At 39.9% G+C, this 20,409-nt stretch overlaps 1 protein-coding gene across 1 annotated transcript in view; it reads left to right on the top strand.

The window, feature by feature from the left end:
* The window catches only part of LOC137295936 (A disintegrin and metalloproteinase with thrombospondin motifs 9-like), a 128,324-nt gene that overhangs the window by 26,166 nt on the left and 81,749 nt on the right, over positions 1–20,409 (top strand). The window contains exon 3 of the mRNA XM_067827527.1: positions 19,483–19,645. Coding sequence (XP_067683628.1) covers positions 19,483–19,645 — 163 coding nt within the window. The remainder of the gene's footprint in view (positions 1–19,482; positions 19,646–20,409) is intronic.

Raw genomic sequence — 20,409 nt, 5'->3', positions numbered from 1 at the left:
TTTTTCATAGACATGCAACAGTCGTATAACTCCCGTAAGCTGCCATGGACTTCAAACATATGTGGGTCAGTGGGGTTGCCTTAAAGGTTAAAAAGACTGCTTGTCACACTGAAGACCTGGGTTCAACTCCCAACAAGGGTGCAACATGTGAATCCCATTTTTGGTGTACCCCACCAACACATTGATGGAATATTGCTGAAAGCAGTGTAAAACCATATTGAATCATTGCCACAGTAATGAGTTGTAGTAATATAGCTAACAGGAGCCTTAAGATCTGAGACAGTGACAGAGCGCAATAGCTCACAGAAGCCCTATGCTTTAGAATAGAGTGATAATAGTTGTGGCATGATAGTAACATAAACCCTATACAGCATGGGGCAGTCATTTATCACAAATGTTAACATACCCCAAAGCTTCAGCACAAACCTATCACAGTTATTTGTCACAAAAGTGTTATAATTTAACATCTTTAGCATAAACTTGTCACTGTGATATAGTACTACAGCTTTTGTAACTTAATCCCAATGATTTAACACAGACTTACTGGCAAACAAGGATAAGTTGGACCAGCACAGAGAATGCATTTATAAGAAGGCTGTGAAGTAAAAGAGAAGTAGGCAGAAACGTAGGCAGTGCTTGGCAGTGCTTGGCAGTGAGCAAACCTGTTTGGTTTGTGGGAGGGAGAGCAGATGTGGGCTAGTGCATGTGCAGTGCATGATGATGAAACTGATTCCTCACACTGCTAGCTCATAAGACTCTCATATGATCACACTTGATCATGGACAATCTGGGGCTCCTTTGCTGACAATGGCAAGCGCCAGTGGGCAGCACTAATACATGTTAATGCGAGTCAATTGTCTGGTCAGTACTCAGCTTATCCTTGTTTGCCAGTACAATAGTGACCTGGTATTACAGCTTATGTCAGCCCAATACCTTCATATACACAAACGACTGACATTTCACTGCACCTTTGTAAAGCCCAAAGTTTGGCATAGATTTTACAACAATAACATATCACAACAACTATCTTAAACCCTTTACATTAGTGAGTACTTAAACAGCCACAGCACAAGCATGTAGCTAGTCTGTATCACAGTCCCTGAACCACATTATTTTCCCTACTGCCTAGCCTTCCTGAAAAGCTAAAGTCATAAATAAAGCAAATTTAGCTTTCCTCAGGTTCAGTCAACCAACTTACTGGGGCTCATTTTCAGTTTGTATGGAGTTATTTGTTACTGTCCAAATGATGTATATTCAGAGACAAGCATTGGTCTACCATGAGCCTTATACCTTATCACAGAGTAGACACTTGTAGCTTTGTACAGTCAGATGTCTGTTATATTCACTAGATAATATCAAAGCTTATTTGCAAATCTATGTCAGGTGCGAGACAGTTTGTTTTTTGTACACCTTGAACAATATTCCAGCAATATCACGGGGCACCAGAAATGGTCAGTGCATATGTTTGGAATCAAAGCTAGACCTTCGTGTGAGGTGTATTGCTTTAACCAATAGACTACTCCACTAACCCCATAAGTGATCACCATCTGGATGGTGTAACAGTGTTATATATGGCCATAGCTCTCATTCAGTGGTGAGATATATGGCAACATGCCATGTATATGACAAACCTTGTTATATCAATGCATATACGAGCGATATGTTCTCTGGCAACGTGTCTCAGCCACAACTGCAGGCATTGACTTGAGACAGTCTCCCGTACCATACAGTTTGTATTCAATTAATCTTCTTGTATTTTCTTAACCTGTTTTGGGCATTATGAAGGAGGCTGGCTGTGAGGAAAATGCAGTCTGGTTTCATGTGAAACATGCATTTTCAGAAAGAGGTTACTGCATGTAGGTCTGTTTGAAGTGCGATCGGTATGGTACAGGCTGGTATCAATTACTGGTTATTGATACTGTATATATAAACAGAAAGTAACTATAGCACAGGGATGGGAGGAGAAGATGAGGAAGTTGCTTCCTGATGAGTCAGCGAAATCAGTTTAGGATGAAGTGGAGATATGATACAGATTTACAGATTGTGTTACAGTTCCTGTTACCAGTAGTGATATACTGATGATATAGCAGGGGATATTCTCCTGTTACAGCTTGATGTGACTCTTGATGTCCTACTGATATAGCTTCGGATATTCTCATGTTCCGACTTGATATGGCGCTTGATGTACTCTTGACATAGTCAGGGATATACTCGTGTTATGAATTGATATGGAATTTGATATTCACCTGATATAGACTGGGATATACTAATGTTATGACTTGATATGACTCTTGTATACTTCTTATATATACCTTGGGATATACTAATGTTATGACTTGATATGACTCTTGTATACTTCTTATATATACCTTGGGATATACTAATGTTATGACTTGATATGACTCTTTTATACTTCTTATATATACCTTAGGATATACTAATGTTATGACTTGATATGACTCTTTTATACTTCTTATATATAGCTTGGGATATACTCTTGTTATGACGTGATATGACTCTTTTATACTTCTTATATATACCTTAGGATATACTCTTGTTATGACTTGATATGACTCTTTTATACTTCTTAAATATACCTTGGGATATACTCATGTTACGACTTGACATGGATCTTGGTATGCTTCTCATGGCTTGGGATATACTTTTGTTACAACTTGGTATGGCTCTTGCTATACTTCTGATATAGCTGACTTGATGTGGCCCATGATATAGCTTGGGATATGCTGACAACTTGATTTAGCTTTTAATATACTTCTTGTAGAACTTGGGGTATACTTACAATTGATGATACAGCTCTTTATATACTTCTGATAAGGCATTTGATATACTCATTACAAAGCATTTGATATGCCTTGGCACAGCATGTGATATAGCCATGATACAGTTGGTGATATGTTCACGATACAGCACTTAAAATGCTCTGGATACGGTAGATGCTATACTCATGATATGTCATGTGATATACTCAAAATACAGGTCTGTATATGCTCAGGATACAGCAGGTGATATAGCAAGGAATATACTCATTACACCTCTTAATATACTCATGATACAGTTGTGATATACTCAAGATGCAACTCTTGATATACGTAGGAGACAGCATGCAATATATCCTCATGGTGCAGCATGACATATACTAGGGACACATAGTGTGATATACTCAGGTACAGTAGGTGACCCAGCTGGAGATATATTCTCATGACAGATCTCTCTGCAAAGGATGATATTCTTTTAATATCCTTAAGTACTTATAACACTTAACAATACCATCATGGACCAATCTTGCTTGTGTTGTATCAATGAGCAACACAATTAATTTGAATAACTGAAATGTATTATCTTCAAAAATATGGAACCAATTATGCAGATAATGCATTGATATTAAGCTGCAAGATGTTTCCATCATTGTCTTATTTTGACCAAAGACATGCCTCTTTGTTTTGACTGGTTCACATGTCATTTTAACCAGTTCAGTTTGACCGATCCATTTTCTAAATTTATTTTGTCCTAAGTTCTTAGATAACCCCAAGCTACAGTGTCAATAAAGCCTCCACAATCACAATCTGTATGAAAACATTGGATTAAAAATAAGCCTGAAATCTGAGCTTTTAAACAAAATGGAAGACTTGGCAGAATTAAATGGTCACTTTGACACATCTATTTTCAAACTCAATTTGCTGACTTTGGCTTTTGTAGTTAGTATTATATACAGTGCATCTTAAGATTTAACAGTGCATGACAGGTGTTTAAGTACATGGTTTAAGTATTCTAAATAATGAATACCGAACATTACTACAAGCTTCTTTCACACAGATGCAGCTTTCTCCCAGGTGAAAAAAATATACTTCTCCAAATTCCACAGTCTTTTCACAATATATGATATTAACTGGTACTCATTATTCACACATGCTTTTGCAAATATGCACTCGATTAGCCTTGCAATTTGATATTCAGCCAGTCTGCCGTCTCCAAGGTCGTTGAGTTAGAAGCAGACATGTTTAATGTTTCAAGAAACATGCCATCCAAGCAGGTTTTCAAGGATGGTTTCTCAGCTCTGTGTTTCATCTGGTGAACATGTATTGAAATTCTGAAGAGGGAACTCGTTCTGTATGTATTTTCAACACGTTTAACATATCAGTGCTTGACAGAAAATAAACATCTTGTGTAGGAATTGTACAGTGCAGCCTCATGTGGCCAGACTTTATGTGATGCACACATAAAGGTCATATGTAAAGTTCACTCCAATGTAAGCGTCAGATTGCTTGCCACACTTATGTAAATTTTGTGTCACGTGGTCATGCCGATGTTATGCTATGAAGTGTGTAGATTATGGAGTAAGAAAGGTGATCCTGTTTAAGTGAGTTTTGTGGATTTATGATGCCAGGATCAGCAAAGTTACATATTACAGCTATTTTGTGTCAGTCTATAAATAGTCGAGGCAGAACCAGATAATTAAGTGCCTGGCATAAGCATCTATCCATTTTGTTTTAGATCAATAAATATCAACAACTGAAATTTGAATATTTCGCATGTTTCTAACCAGATTAGTGTTTGTATTAGTTGTAATAATTCAAACATCTATAAAGTGCATCCATGCTCCTTTATTTGACATATTTAATAGATTCAAATTTAGAATTTGATGAAACCCTGCATTGAAGTAAAAACCTTCTGATACTTGAAAAAATTTGGGATATTTTGTCATCATTTTCGACTGAACTGTTAAAATCCTCAAGGATATTGCAATCAACTCCAATGGTCACATTTGGAAAAAATTAGTTTAATTTAAAGTTTTCAGACAATCGCTTCAGTATTTGTAAGACTTGTAAGACTGTCTCACAGAATAGATTAGAAAATGAGTCAAGATCTAGAATGATTTGCCGGTACATAAATTGAGTATTGTTCTAGATTGCATGTGAACTTTATTTTGCTGATGTATATTTTTAAGTACGAGCATTCTATATTTGGAACTAAATATTGGCCTAGGTCATCATGTCTAGTCATGAGGAAGATATTGTGTTTGTTTGAAGTCATTGCAGACGGTTTGCTGCAGGAATATTCCACCCTGCACTTAATGAAGATGGGTTAAAGGTCAGTTGATGATGCCAGTGAGTTTGTGTAAAGCTATTACTGATGGTGTAATTGGGTTCACAGAGTGCTGTTTGATGACCTTGAAGCATATAGTAGATGTAGGTGGTCATGACCAGAATACCCAAGATGGTAGCACAGGCGGCCATTTGTAGGCGGGGGCAGCCGTTTATAGATTTTACTATCAGTAGAGAACAGGAGGTTGGGGAAAAGACTGAGACCTATTGTTTGAGTAACATGTTTTTCAGATACGTGTGCATGGCAATCTTTGAGCAGACGGAAGGGTTATTCATCAGCAAAAACACACAAGAGGCATAGTGCCAAAATGGTGCATAATGAATGTGATCGCTGCTGATAGTATCAGTCCATGGATTTTGTGAGTGAGTGAGTTGGGCTGGACACGTCACAGGAAGGTGTATGACTGACACCAAGTTGGTCACTGATGCTAAAGAAAGCCAGAAATGTTACAAGTTCCAGATATTTACCAGTTTGGTGACTGGTGTTATGCCACTTTTTGAATGAGTAATATTCCTGCAATTTCTTGGCAGGGAGCACCAGAAATGGGCTTCACACATTGTACCCAGTGTATTGTAAATATGAGATTCCAAGCAAGGATCATAGGTTCCTGTCATGCCTAAGGTAGACAACCTACAAAGAGGATCTTGATATCTCAGACAAGTGGAACACTCATGCCCTCATATCATGTTGGAACAATCCTCAGTGTTTCATATAGTAACTTTTTTTGGTGTATTCTCTGTCATATTTTTGCATGCTTAATTTTGTAATGGCACAAATATTTTGCCAGCTGGCATATTTTGCACCATCTGAGTTGATAATAATCAATTTTTGCTTGTTCACTGCTGGTAGAAATGAAACTTGATACCATAAACGTGTTTAACAAATTGAAAAATTATTAAAACTGGGGCTTGTTAGTTGCTTTGAACCTGATTTGTGTTTCCATGCTTATGCTATTGACCACTGGTTTAAATGTCAGAGGGGGGATTCTGACTTAAATTTGCTAATTCTGCCTCTAAACTGGAGCATTTGTATGAATCAGCAAACCTTACTGTGAGATGATCCAAATGTGGTAAGCACCTAAATCTTAACGACTAGACCTTCAGATTAAGAGTGCTAATCTCACCAAGTTTGTGTTTAGGACTACAAACTATTTTATGCACTCAGAGACTGTACCTTAGTCTTTTATGCTTTATGTTGAAATGTCCATATTAAATGAACATCCTTGCAAAGCCAGACTGCAAACTTAAAGAAAAAGCTATAATTAGATAACAGAACAAAATAATTCATTTGCCGTTTCTTGTGCCTCTTCGAATATTTATAAGCTGGCTTAAATGTAGCAAATTTCCATGGCAATTTTTTGGCTGTGAAACATGCATTCTCAAAGAGCTTTGCTGCTTCAGAGTGATTATTGTGAGTGCAGTTTGATGAATTGGTCATCATTTCTTTGTGTTGACAGTGCGTAGTGTCTTAATAATTCTTGATTGAGCAGCTAAATAGATTCCTCATTCACATGCCAAGGGACCGTCTCACCATCAGATTCATTATTTTATCTGAGGAAATATTCAAATTTGATTATGTACTGTAATTATTCTTGTGTGGTTATGGGATTAGCTTTGAAAAGACGGAGGAGCGTTTGATGCTTTATGTTTGACGGGTTGTGTGATGGATCTGATCGAGGCATAGGGGAGCATCTTCATGAATTAGTTTTGGTTGATTGAATTAAGTTTGTTAAAAAGGAGCACCGCCTGTTATAATCATTTTAGAATAAGGCTGAGAAATGTTTGAGTATTTCTTTGTAGCTGTTATTGGATGGCTCATGAAGGATTAATTTTGGGAGATGAAGAATGAACAGTGATGAAATGAATTAAAGGAATGGACTGAATTAATGTTTGTGATATCATTTAATGCTGTTTGAAGCAATGCTCAGGGTGGGAATTTTGTCTGTCTTCTTTATTTGTGGGAAGACATGGGTCAGATGGTTTGTTAGGGTGGGTTGTATGAAGGAACAGCATGTTGATAGGGGTGGGGCATTAGGGGGACAGCATGTTGATGGTATGGGGCATTCAGGGGACAGCTTGTAGATGGTATGGGGCATTCAGGGGACAGCATGTAGATGGTATGGGGCATTAGGGGGACCGCATGTAGATGGAGGTGGGGCATTAAGTGGACAGCATGTAGATGGAGGTGGGGCATTAAGTGGACAGCATGTAGATGGTATGGGGCATTCAGGGGACAGCTTGTAGATGGTATGGGGCATTAGGGGGACAGCATGTAGATGGAGGTGGGACATTGGGGGACAGCATGTAGATGGTATGGGACATTAGGGGGACAGCATGTAGATGGTATGGGGCATTAGGGGGACAGCATGTAGATGGTATGGGGCATTAGGGGGACAGCATGTAGATGGTATGGGGCATTAGGGGGGCAGCATGTAGATGGTACGGGGCATTAGGGGGACAGCATGTTGATAGGGGTGGGGCATTAAGTGGACAGCATGTAGATGGTATGGGGCATTCAGGGGACAGCTTGTAGATGGTATGGGGCATTAGGGGGACAGCATGTAGATGGAGGTGGGACATTGGGGGACAGCATGTAGATGGTATGGGACATTAGGGGGACAGCATGTAGATGGTATGGGGCATTAGGGGGACAGCATGTAGATGGTATGGGGCATTAGGGGGACAGCATGTAGATGGTATGGGGCATTAGGGGGGCAGCATGTAGATGGTACGGGGCATTAGGGGGACAGCATGTTGATAGGGGTGGGGCATTAAGTGGACAGCATGTAGATGGTATGGGGCATTCAGGGGACAGCTTGTAGATGGTATGGGGCATTAGGGGGACCGCATGTAGATGGTATGGGGCATTAGGGGGACAGCATGTAGATGGTATGGGGCATTAGGGGGACAGCATGTTGATAGTATGGGGCATTAGGGGGACAGCATGTAGATGGTATGGGGCATTAGGGGGACCGCATGTAGATGGTATGGGGCATTAGGGGGACAGCATGTAGATGGTATGGGGCATTAGGGGGACAGCATGTAGATGGTATGGGGCATTAGGGGGACAGCATGTAGATGGTATGGGGCATTAGGGGGACAGCATGTAGATGGTATGGGGCATTAAGTGGACAGCATGTAGATGGTATGGGGCATTCAGGGGACAGCTTGTAGATGGTATGGGGCATTAGGGGGACAGCATGTAGATGTGGTGGGGCATTCAGGGGACAGCTTGTAGATGGTATGGGGCATTAAGTGGACAGCATGTAGATGTGGTGGGGCATTCAGGGGACAGCTTGTAGATGGTATGGGGCATTAGGGGGACAGCATGTAGATGGTATGGGGCATTCAGGGGACAGCTTGTAGATGGTATGGGGCATTAGGGGGACAGCATGTAGATGGTATGGGGCATTCAGGGGACAGCTTGTAGATGGTATGGGGCATTAGGGGGACAGCATGTAGATGGTATGGGGCATTAGGGGGACCGCATGTAGATGGTACGGGGCATTAGGGGGACAGCATGTAGATGGAGGTGGGACATTGGGGGACAGCATGTAGATGGTATGGGGCATTAGGGGGACCGCATGTAGATGGTACGGGGCATTAGGGGGACAGCATTGGTGGTTGAGGCTCACATGGGAGGGTGCTGCAGACTGAGTGTAGAGCATTAACATAGATGGTTCAGACTGAAGGTAAAGTTATGTCATGGAGGGAGCAATAGTGGTAAAGGAATGCAGAAGACTCCCAGGCCGATGAAGATGTCTGTCACGAAATTTCTGAAAATGATATGATTTTAAAGTTTACATTTTACATGATGAGGATATTGTGTGGTGTTAAGGGTGCTTAGAGAATGAAGTATAGCTACAGGACAAGAAAGTTGTAATTCAAGATTGAGCAGTAGCTGGATGTGATACTGGGCCTAGATTCTCAAAGCTCTCTGAGATGTAAGATAATCGTAAGTTAATATTGGCACTAAGAGAGCTTTCGAAGGACAGTTAAGACATAGGGCGGGGTGATTGGTGAGGAGAGTGAACAACTCACTTGCCAAATGTGAGATCACATGTGCTTCTTTGTGGAGCAGGACTGAAGTCCGAGAAACTCTCAGGAGTCAAGCTGTCAAACATGGTCACCCATCCAAAGACTGCCTGAGCTCAACATTGCTTAACTTCAACTGATTTGTAACCTGAGCACTACACACAGGATATTGCATTTGTGATCGAGTGAATAGTCAATCTTCTCACAGAGCAGAAAGTCAATGAATGGTTTCATTCCAGTGACATTCTAAAAGATGTAACTTGTTGTTACCTTGCCTCATTCTATGCATGATGAGGATAGAACAAGTACTGATCTGCTCTTAATCCACATACTCATGGTGTCCCCATTGGATCCTCTCCTCTCCTCACCTCACCTCACCTCACCTCACCTCACCTCACCTCACCTCACCTCACCTCACCTCACCTCACCTCACCTCACCTCACCTCACCTCACCTCACCTCACCTCACCTCACCTCACCTCACCTCACCTCACCTCAGGCAATTATGGTGAAAGCATTGGCTTATCACACTGAAATCCGGGTTTGTTTCTTACTCTGAAAACTGTGTTTATTTCTCCATATGGGCACAATGTATGAAATTCATTTCTGGTGTCCCAGTCATGATATTGCTGTAATACATTGTAAATTCCTTCAACACCACAGAACTGGCAAACTCCGCTTCTATGAACACATGAAGGAGATATAAGGCAATAGCTCAGCCACTTAACCAGCACTTGGAACATAGGGAGGGTAGGGTCTAAACAGGACCACCCCCTCCGGCTGGAGGGACAATACCACCACTCAAGAGTCACACGAAAGTGGCAGAGACCCCTCAATGATACTAGTATCCCATTGCTCTCGACATGGTATGAGTGATCTTAGCCCAGCATTAAGCAGCAGTCTCTCCCTTTCTCAGAAATATTGCTGAAAGGAGCGTGTGGTCCTGTGCATAGAGTTCACTTCAGAAATCAGTTGAAGTATCGGGCAGTCCTTGGATGGGTGACTGTATTTGGCAGCTTGACTCCTGAGAGTTCCTAGGACTTCAGTCCTGCCCCACAATGAAGCATGTGACACATGTGCTCTCACCTTAGGCAAGTGAGTTTACTCAAAATTGCCTCTGTTCACCCAGCAGAAAGTGGGTACCTGGTGAGAAGTCATGTGAATATAACCTTCTAGCACCTAAGAGGCAGCTTGGGTTATCCGGGGTAGTAATAATCATATTATGATTACAGCGTCCAGTGAGCAATTAGTCAGATGGATACTAAGCGCTATGTAAGTGAATTGTTATTGTTAGTATCACTCACTCACATATTCACAAACTCTCTTGCCTATTCACTGTGAAACTTACATACCTCAATGTCACTAAGACAGAATACAGACTCGCTTGCACAACCTTATGCTGTTGCTTTGCTCCTGAAAATATTTGATTTTAATAAAAGTAAAAACTTAAGAAGGAGTCTAAGAGAGGTGAGATTAAGTTGTTGGGGAAATCAAGTCTTGCTGCATGAAGGACTTCTGCATGACAGAAAGGGTTGTTTGGTGGGGAAAAGAATACTTTTAAGGGTGACAACCGACTATTCCAGTCTTGATCCCATGATCCACAACCCACCCATTTACTCGCTCGCTCATTGAAACTATTTTTAAATCTACAAATCTCTTGATGATACTGTCTTCATAACTCATATATATATATATAACTCATATAAAATATTTGTTTTAAAATGATTTTTCTACATCAAGTTGGTCAAAATCTTGAATGCTTTTGATACATTCCCTGATTGTGTAAGTTACAGATTTGTAGGCTTTATCTTTCTTGCCGGGTCTCTGTCAGCGTGAGCTTTCATTTAAACATTTCAGTTCATCTTAGCCTCAGGAGACAGTTGTTTCCTGAAACTATGTCGTTTCATTGATTTTCTTGATAAAATGAGTATTTTTGATAAATTCAAGAATTCAATTTTGATATAGTTTCTTTACCAGATTCCGAATAGCACTGACTTTGCATTTGGGACATCATTGCCTGCAGCTAAACAGCTGAAACCCACACTTGATTAAAATAGAAAAAAGACTGTCACATTCAAATTCCTCTTAATGAATAATGCATATCATAGATAAATATTTCAACAACATCACTGGAATTTATGAATGGCAAACAAGTTTTAGATAACATGATAATTTCATGGATGCATGAATAATTCATGATCTAATTTACCACCCACTGATATAAGGGCTTGTATCTGTTATGACCAGAAAATTTTAACATGAACGATTTGTTAGTCAGTGGTCAGATTGCAACCATACAATATAAATAAAGCAGGGCAGAATATTGTAACAAATGGGTGGTGGGGTAGTCTAGTGGTTAAAGCGTTCCCTCGTCATTCCAAGGTCCAGGATCGATATACCATATGGATACAGTGTTTGAAGTCCATTTCTGGTGTCACTCACTCACTCACTCACTCACTCACTCACTCACTCACTCACTCACTCACTCACTCACTCACTCACTCACTCACTCACTCACTCTCATTCACTCACTCTCTCACTCACTCACTCTCATTCACTCACTCACTCACACTCACTCACTCTCATTCACTCCCTCACTCACTCACTCACTCTCTCACTGTTATAATAGGTGTTTTGTGGACTAGTTCGTGTGAGATGGTCACTGTGGTTATAACCAAATTGTCAAAGCACATACTTCTTCAGGATGAGGGCAATAGTTATGACAGATGTTTATAACTGTGTTTTGTACACTGGTTTGTGTGAGGAAGTCAGAATGGTTATAAAAGTTAAGACAAGCAATTTGAAGGATTCTTGTAGGCAGAATGTGGGACACAGTTTTAGGTGCTGTTAATCACAAGAGGTCTATGATGAGACATACGTTCAGATGGAGGCCATTAGTGATAACATGAGACATGCATGTTTCCAGTACCGTGAGATTCAAAGCAGCATATCGAGTACACACTCTCCTACACAGCAAGAGGGACTAGCTGGGACATAGCAGAACACACAAACTTTGTAATCAGGTGGAAAATTTAATAGTCTGCTGTGGCTGTGGCCGTCTGGTGAGTCAGTCAGTGTCTGCATCACCCCATGTGAAACAGAGGCCAGGGCAGACGTCAGGTCTGCTGCCTTCCATGTGAAACTGAGGCGAAAGCAGACGGCATGTCTTTTGACTCTTCCACGTGAAGCTAAAGCCAGAGCAATCGTCTAGTCTGTACTCATCCGTGTGAGGCAGAGGCCAGAGCAGATCCTGAAGCAGAGGCCAGAGCAGATCCGGGGTCTTCTGAGACTTCCATGTGAACCTGAGACAAGAGAGTCCAACACAGTCATCCTGTTAAATCTTTGATGCTCTGAGAGTCTCACTGTTGTGAATATATAGGCACTGTGGCGGTTTATGCTGGTGTGGCTATTTATCAAGCTGTCTGTCCTCATGATGGTTATTTGTTGTTAATGCCTCTGATATATATGTTTACTTGTCACCAGATTCTGCTCATGGATAATTTGTACAAAGCATTTAAGCCATACTTTCCTATGTACCTGAAGCATTATCAGTGTTATCACCTTTGGAATGATATGAGAAAACTTGTACACCAGATTTTAGAACTATGTAGACATTATGAAAACAATATCATTATTCAGTATAGAATCTAAATAAAAATCTTTTAAAAACCCATACTAGTCTATCAGCCAAGCTGTACATGTGTTATGAGATCATATCACCACAGAGGGTTGTGGTTCTTGAGCCAGGCAGGAACCTCTACTCATGGGTTCATGATCCCGCTTATATTTTAAGGTTTGTTGTCACTATACCAATGCTCATAGATTTTACTGAGAAACATGGTCATCCAATAGCTGCATCATCCAAGAGGGTTAGAAATAGTCTTCCAGAAGCAATGTTTGTCATAAAGGCCTACTTATGGCAGTACCCTTACTGCGTTGGGTGGTCAGGCTCACTGACTTGGTTTACACATGTCCTCATATCTCAGATTCATAGATCGATACCCATTTGGTTGATCACTGGATGGTCTAGTCCCTACTTCATTATATATAGATATATATACTTATCATTCTTTTGGTTTAACCTGACGAACAGCATTTTTTACAAAAGATATCAGTAATAAGCAGGAAATTGTTCAATAAGGACAGAAGACCATTTTCAAACTTAACCTTTGATTGCAGATTCACATTTGTTCAAATGAAAATTCTCTTGTTTTTTCTCTGAATTTCTTCCTGCATATATTGTTAGGGTAATTCTTCATTTATGAGAGCCTAAATACTCCAAGTCTCATATCTTGTAGATTCCACTTGTCACACCTGTCTAATCTATGTTATACACCACCTTGTGACATAAACTCAGCTTACCTGGATTAGCACCTGTAGATTGGGATCAGAGATTACCCATGTAACTGTCAAGAGGCTTCAGGTATGTCACAGGAACTGATTATTCTTTTGATCCTAGGATTACCTTAGATTAGTTTGTTGTTGTTGTGAGGATGTAGGATAACACTCCTGGACAGCCAGAGGCATCAACACAGGACGGAGAAGAAGGAATTTCACTAGTGGTTTGTGTAGAGTAATATTTTTGGGAACTGGTTGAAATCTTGTAGTTGTTGATTTGCTCATTATCAACGGGCAGTCATTGAAAGATTTTGTTAGCATCATTTACATATTTCCCCTTTCAGATTGTTATTGCAGATATTTTAACATTTTGAAAAACAATTGTGGTTCTCTGTCTTTTTGGAAATGGCACAAATAGCATTTGCAAATGTCACATACAATGTAACATTATACAACTTGCCACTTTAAAGCGATGACTAATATATTCAGTCATGATTCAGTAAGTGAAGTGAGTATTCTAGGAATTAAACATGTTTTCAGGCCCTGATAACTTTTAAGTTATGTCAAGCCACTCACTCAGTCCACTCATTCACCGACTCACTCACTCACTCACTCACTCACTCACTCACTCACTCACTCACTCACTCACTCACTCACTCACTCACTCACTCACTCACTCACTCACTCACTCACTCACTCACTCACTCACTCACTCACCAGCAACTCATATTGATAGACTAGAGAAGCTTAATGCCTCAGACTTGAATTAGCTTCACAGTAAGACTGGCAAGACTTCCATGAAATAATTGGAATCATGACCACTCAAGACAGCATGAACATTCCATTGCAGATATGAGACTGGTTCCATAATTGCTCACTCATTCTGCCTCTTTGCTTTCTGATTCTTCTTTGATCACCTTCCCATCTATCTGTACCCATGTTGGGAATTGAACTTGCATTTGCAGCATGAAAAGAAAAGCATTAACCATTAGGCCACCCCAGCATCATGAATGCTGTGAAGACGCTCCCAGACGAGCTGGCAAGGTATTCGGGACATTGAGTGATGGAGCTTATTGTTCTGCCTGAGTTGCGTGATGGATGGCATAGAGTCTTCTCCCATCACAGTCATCACTCAGATCAACAGCAGATTACCTCTGTATGTCCTACATCAAAGCCCAGGGATGCTGGCCCACATTACAGCAAACCTTGTGGTGCCACGGACCAAGTCAGCGTAGACAGACAGGGGTTACAAATCACTGTGTGGTCGTAACAGGCTTCAGGGGATGAAGATGTCTGGTTGCATTCACACAGGCTTGTGAGGATCAACTCAATGTAGGTGTTCACAGGTGTTCACCTCGGGTGTGGGAAGCTTGTTGTCTTGGGTTGTACACAGACTTTTGGAGATTAAGATGCCTGGTCTCTTTCACACAGACTGGTAGGGATCAACTTGTGGGTGTTCACTGTGTTCACATGGGCTGTGAGAAGTTAGTTGTCTTCTGTTGTACATGAGCTTACAAGAAACAAATTGTAGATGTTCATAGTTGTTCACATGGGCTGGGGGAATCTCGTTGTCTTCTCTCGTTCAAGGGGTGGTTACAGGTGTTCATATTGGCTGGGGGAATCTCATTGTCTTCTCTCGTTCAAGGGGTGGTTACAGGTGTTCACATGGGCTGGGGGAATCTCGTTGTCTTCTCTCGTTCAAGGGGTGGTTACAGGTGTTCACATGGGCTGGGGGAATCTCGTTGTCTTCTCTCGTTCAAGGGGTGGTTACAGGTGTTCATATTGCATTGCTTGTTCAAATCAAATTGGTTGGTAAGGTAAGTGATGTCCACACATATATGGTAGTGTAAGTGTTTATTGGTGACCAAACAGGATGGCATTTATACTTATGGGAAGGAGTTCTTTTTTGTCATTATACTTGTCCTCATATTGTTATTGTAAAAATATCCTAAAATATTAAAGTTGCCTTGCGTTCTCGTGAAGAATAATTCACCATCAACTTTGAGGAACTCTTTTGGTTTCTGAAAGATAATTAGCTGTGACAAGGCCATGTGTTTGAGGTTCTCACTGTGTCAAGACAGCTGTATATTATACATTTGTAGTTTGTTCAGCAAGTCCTGTGGTATTCGAGAGATACATCATTATGACAGGACCTTGGATATGGGACTCTCTGTGAGTTGAGATAGACTTGTGATGCTCACATAATTTGCATGCAAAGCTCTCTTGCTCACAAACATCTTGCATATTTATGCAATCTCTTCTGAAAGATAATCTTTTTTTGTTCATGGATCAATTAGGCGTCAGATAAGCTGAGAACTGTGTCATCTGATAAAGGACTAGTTTGATGTCTTTCTGCCTGTGTACTTTGACACTCTTACTGTTTTCAGATAAACCTTGGATTCTCAGTATCTCTGATTTCAGTCATGAATTCATGATTCTTTCCCCAAAATCCAACAGCAATGGTGGATTTAGCTCTGATACTGACAGATGTGCTCTAAAGATATATGTAATGCTCATCTTCAGGAGTGAGCGATCTTAATTTGACAAGAAAATCTTTCATCTGGTCACTTTGTCGTCCTGTGAGGATCTACTTGATAAATATTAATTTTCCCTGAGAAAGCCTCTGATGGCTGTATCTCAAGGCACATAGCTTGCCACAAAGAAACAGAAAACCCAGCAAAACAGTTGAATGATTTCATCTTTCACCTGGACTGATAGAAAGTGCAAAGGTTAGATTGCTATCACATGATGAAGAGCATCTTGGGATATCTGTAGATGGGAGAGTGTTTTCCTGACAGCTAATGTCCAGATATACCAAGCATGCCTGTGCTACTTCCCTCAAAACTTCCTACAATGGCATGAACAACAGGTGGAACTTGATTTAAACTAATTAGTGTTTTTACTAAATACAAAAAAAGGCCAGGGGGTAATAAAAAAACAATTGAAAAATGAAAATCATTTGAGCCTTAGTAAGGTATGCAGTAAGATTAATGTTATGTGGGGTTGAGTTTACTCCAAGGTAGACTTCAAAGGAGCTGTGCAGCAGTTTGTTACAAATCCTGAAGTTGGATAAAACAATTGCCAGGATGATTCTTTTCTTGAGCAGTTTTTGATGTTGATGGTTGATGCAGTCAGCGATGCAAGCCTATTTTGCCTGAGAGTTGACAGGAAGATGAACAACTGTGGAGTGGGTGTAAAGAAATGTGTAATTTGTTGTTTTGTTCTGACAAATTGGTCACTTCAAGCACATACGATGATAGATAAAGTTGCAAGTGGTTAGGCCTTTGATGAATGTGTCTTTCATGTTAAGACAGGGTAGGTTTCAACGTCTTTATCATTTCATTGAGATATTTTCATACAGGGACAAGTATGTTTGTTTTAGTCTATGTAATGTATACAACTATAGTAAAGCTAGTGGAGTGAGTCAGAGAGGTTATTGTCTCTTGTCAGCAATATCTCCGTTGTCAGCAATATTTCTCTTGTCAGCAATATCTCTGTTGTCAGCAATATTTCTCTTGTCAGCAATGTGTCTGTTATCAGCAATATTTCTTTTGTCAGCAATGTTTCAACCTTGAAACTGTTAGGGCACACTTGACACAGGGACTAAGATAGCACTCTGTTGAGTTGTTTCCCTTGTCATACCAGGATCTGCTTAATCTGATGTTATTAGTTTGAAAATAATTTTCTGATTACAAATTTGCAAGAAAAGGAGTTTTCCATAATTTACCTTGTGTTCTAGAGCACATGCTGGACATATTCTATTCTGTATAATTCCTTCACCAGACATTATAGCTATCATGTAGTCTGTCTCATAGTCCCTGAACCAGTGTGTGAAAAAGCCACTAGCCCACTAGACTGTGTCTAGTAAAAATCGCCACAGTTACTGGCCTGTATATTTCCAATTTGTCAAGTTCATATACTTTTATATCATGCAAGATTATGGCATGATAAAAATGTTTGACATGTTAGATGAAACCCGTGTTTACATTCAGATTTAATTGTTTTATGGGTTAGTAACCATCAGGCAACAGAGACCATATAATATGGTGTCTGCAGTCATAGCTACCCCAAATACCTAGCACAATTTTGAAACTGTTTCGCACAATGCCCTGAACCACATTATTTTCCCTACTGCCTTGTCCTCCCTGCAATGCTGAAGTGAGGGAAGTCTAGATTTCCTCAGTTTCAGGAATCTAATGTCCTACAGGGACTCCATTTCATTTTAAAAGAATTATTTGCTTCTATCAAAATTATATATATTTAGAGACTAAGAATTAGTCTAGCTGGTCTGATACACAGGATGTTGTTAATTGTAACTTGTTTTGTTTAAAGGTCCTGCAATCTTTTCATGTCGGTAGATAGGCTTTTCATGTACTCATTACCTTTGTGTCAGACTTCAGTATGGCTTCATGTAAACAAATGCAGGAAAGAATGTAGTGCATTTGTTGATGAGGAGGTTGCATGGGCATTTTGGGTCTGTAGTTATGTGAAACTGTTGCTTTTTGGGAACACTTCATCCATTTGTACTGATTTACAAGTGCATCAGTGTTTTGCCTGATATTAACTTTTGTGAGAGGCATTTTAGGAGTTGTACATGTGAAGGAAAATCGAGTTCTATGGATAGTCAACTTCTTTGTTACAATGAGTGTGATGTTTTGGTGTAGGCACTAACATCATTATCAAGCAAGTGATGTACCTACACCAAAGTGTTACACTCATTGCAATAATGTAGTTGACTATCCATAGAACTTGATTTTCTGTAATGTCAGCACTCAAATCAACCATGTTTTGAAAAAGGGTTCTTCGTGAAGACCCACTTTTGGGGGGCGTTGGGGGATGTATTGAATGGATTATGTTCAGTGTTTAGATTTCAGTACAGTGTTTTCTTTAGCTGGATACTGCAAATAAATCAATAACAACAAAATTAAACATGTAAGACTCTGTAATGTATAAATCAGTTTAATAATATTAGGGGCAAGGTGAAAGCCTTAAAATCATTGCAAACAGATACGGTCTCAATAATGTATCACAATTATGGAGAGAGTGTGTGTTTTGGGGGTGAGCATGGGGTTACATAGGACGGATAAAAAATAATGTTATACAAAACAGGGCCTGGAGGGGTGAGTCTGCATGATATACTGTTTGGTGGTTGGTTAGCAAACTGGTTCAAACCTGCTTTGAAAGACAAGCATATAATTTTCCTTATTGATAAACCACCTTAATTAGTCTCATCTGCTTGTGACCGAAGCAAAAATGATAAGAAACAAAACATTCATGACCTTTTGTACAAGAACGGTTTACAAATCCAATATTATAGAGAATTTTTAAACAGAATTTTTTAAAACTTAGACACCACCGGACCAGATAGTATTATTTTATTTTATTTTTATCATAGTATATTCATAACACACATATTTATGCAACTATTGCTTGCTCTAGGCACTGGTATTGTTTTCCTCGGTCACTGGATGTCAATCTCAGCATCACAAACGTATACAAACAACTCTTGCTGCCACTCAGCACACCAACTTTATTGTGGTTCTCTCATCCTGACTAGGTAGCCAATTCACAGCTGGGTGGACTGGGACATATAGGCACAGTATTTTGTCCAAGTTCACTGCACGTTGCTGTACCTGCAACTAAGTGTTTGCATGTGTTCATGTGGCCGCCATCTTCTCATATACCATATGACATAATATATATATAACATATTCTTGGGTTTTTCAAGTGTAGAGAGTTTTGTACTATACACTTGATGTTGTGACCATGCAGAACGAGTCTGCACACAAAGTTGACTCCAAGGTTTTTACACCCAGTCACAGCTGGGCACGATCCCAACACCTGAACCCCGCTGGATCACTAGTCTGGCGCTTTAGTCAGCTTGCCCACCACGCCCCCTGTATGTTGTCATGTCCTCCGGTTGTTGCATTTGTTGTAGATGCATTTGTCTTATTTGTTTGATGAAATCATTTTCTTTCTCTTTTCAGATGGGAATGATTCATCTACCACAAGAAAAATATATCATCGAACCATTAAAAAATTCATCTTCAACAAATAATATGGTGCTGGAGCATCGCCCACATATAATTCATAAATATCCAATAATAAATCATCAGCACTCAGCTGCAGCTGCCAGCTGCACCGTTACAGGTGAGTTGCTTTGTTAGTGATTTTTGTACCTGGGTGTAGGCAAGTTCTGTTGTTTTGAACTCACTGGAAACGATTGATTGCCATACTTGCACACTGACTTTTGATATTTTGTGCCAATCCATCTTTTCCAGGGCACATTCATTTCAAACCAATTCTTTTAGATACTAATTTACATATTCATAAGCACTAACAGGTCTAGACACATTGCATAGTATTGAAAATACAATTGTCTGGGTTTGAATATCATGGGTAGGTGTTATGTCCCCTTGTATGTATAAATGATGGAATTAATAGTAAGCGTGCAGAAAGCAGTTTCCACACTTTCAGGTTTCTGGCTAAATGGCTTTCCTGACTGATGAGGTTTCCAGAGTAACAGGGGTTTCTAAACAACACGATTTCCCTTTAGTCCACAGTTGATATCCATCTCTTGTTGGTTGTATAACAAGAAGCCACAGAATTGTTCAAGACTTTTATAAGACTGATGACCTTGGTAATGGATGTGCAAACCATGGTTGATGTCAGAACTAAAAATTTCATAAATCAATGCAGTTCTGCAAAACATATATCTGAAACCACACCTGATGTAATTAAACCAATTACCTAATCACTGCTGACAATCATTTTACTATAAACATACATTATCAAGTAAGATAATGGATTCAAACCACCATCTGTAGATCCTTACGTGATAAAGGGATGTAACTCTGCTTAGAGAAATGCAGCATTTTGGATGACCAACCTTTTCATGTACTAGTTGATAAATG

The sequence above is a fragment of the Haliotis asinina genome, chromosome 9 (assembly GCF_037392515.1).
Source record: "Haliotis asinina isolate JCU_RB_2024 chromosome 9, JCU_Hal_asi_v2, whole genome shotgun sequence".
Taxonomy (NCBI): domain Eukaryota; kingdom Metazoa; phylum Mollusca; class Gastropoda; order Lepetellida; family Haliotidae; genus Haliotis; species Haliotis asinina.
This window is presented reverse-complemented; position numbering and strand designations above follow the sequence as displayed.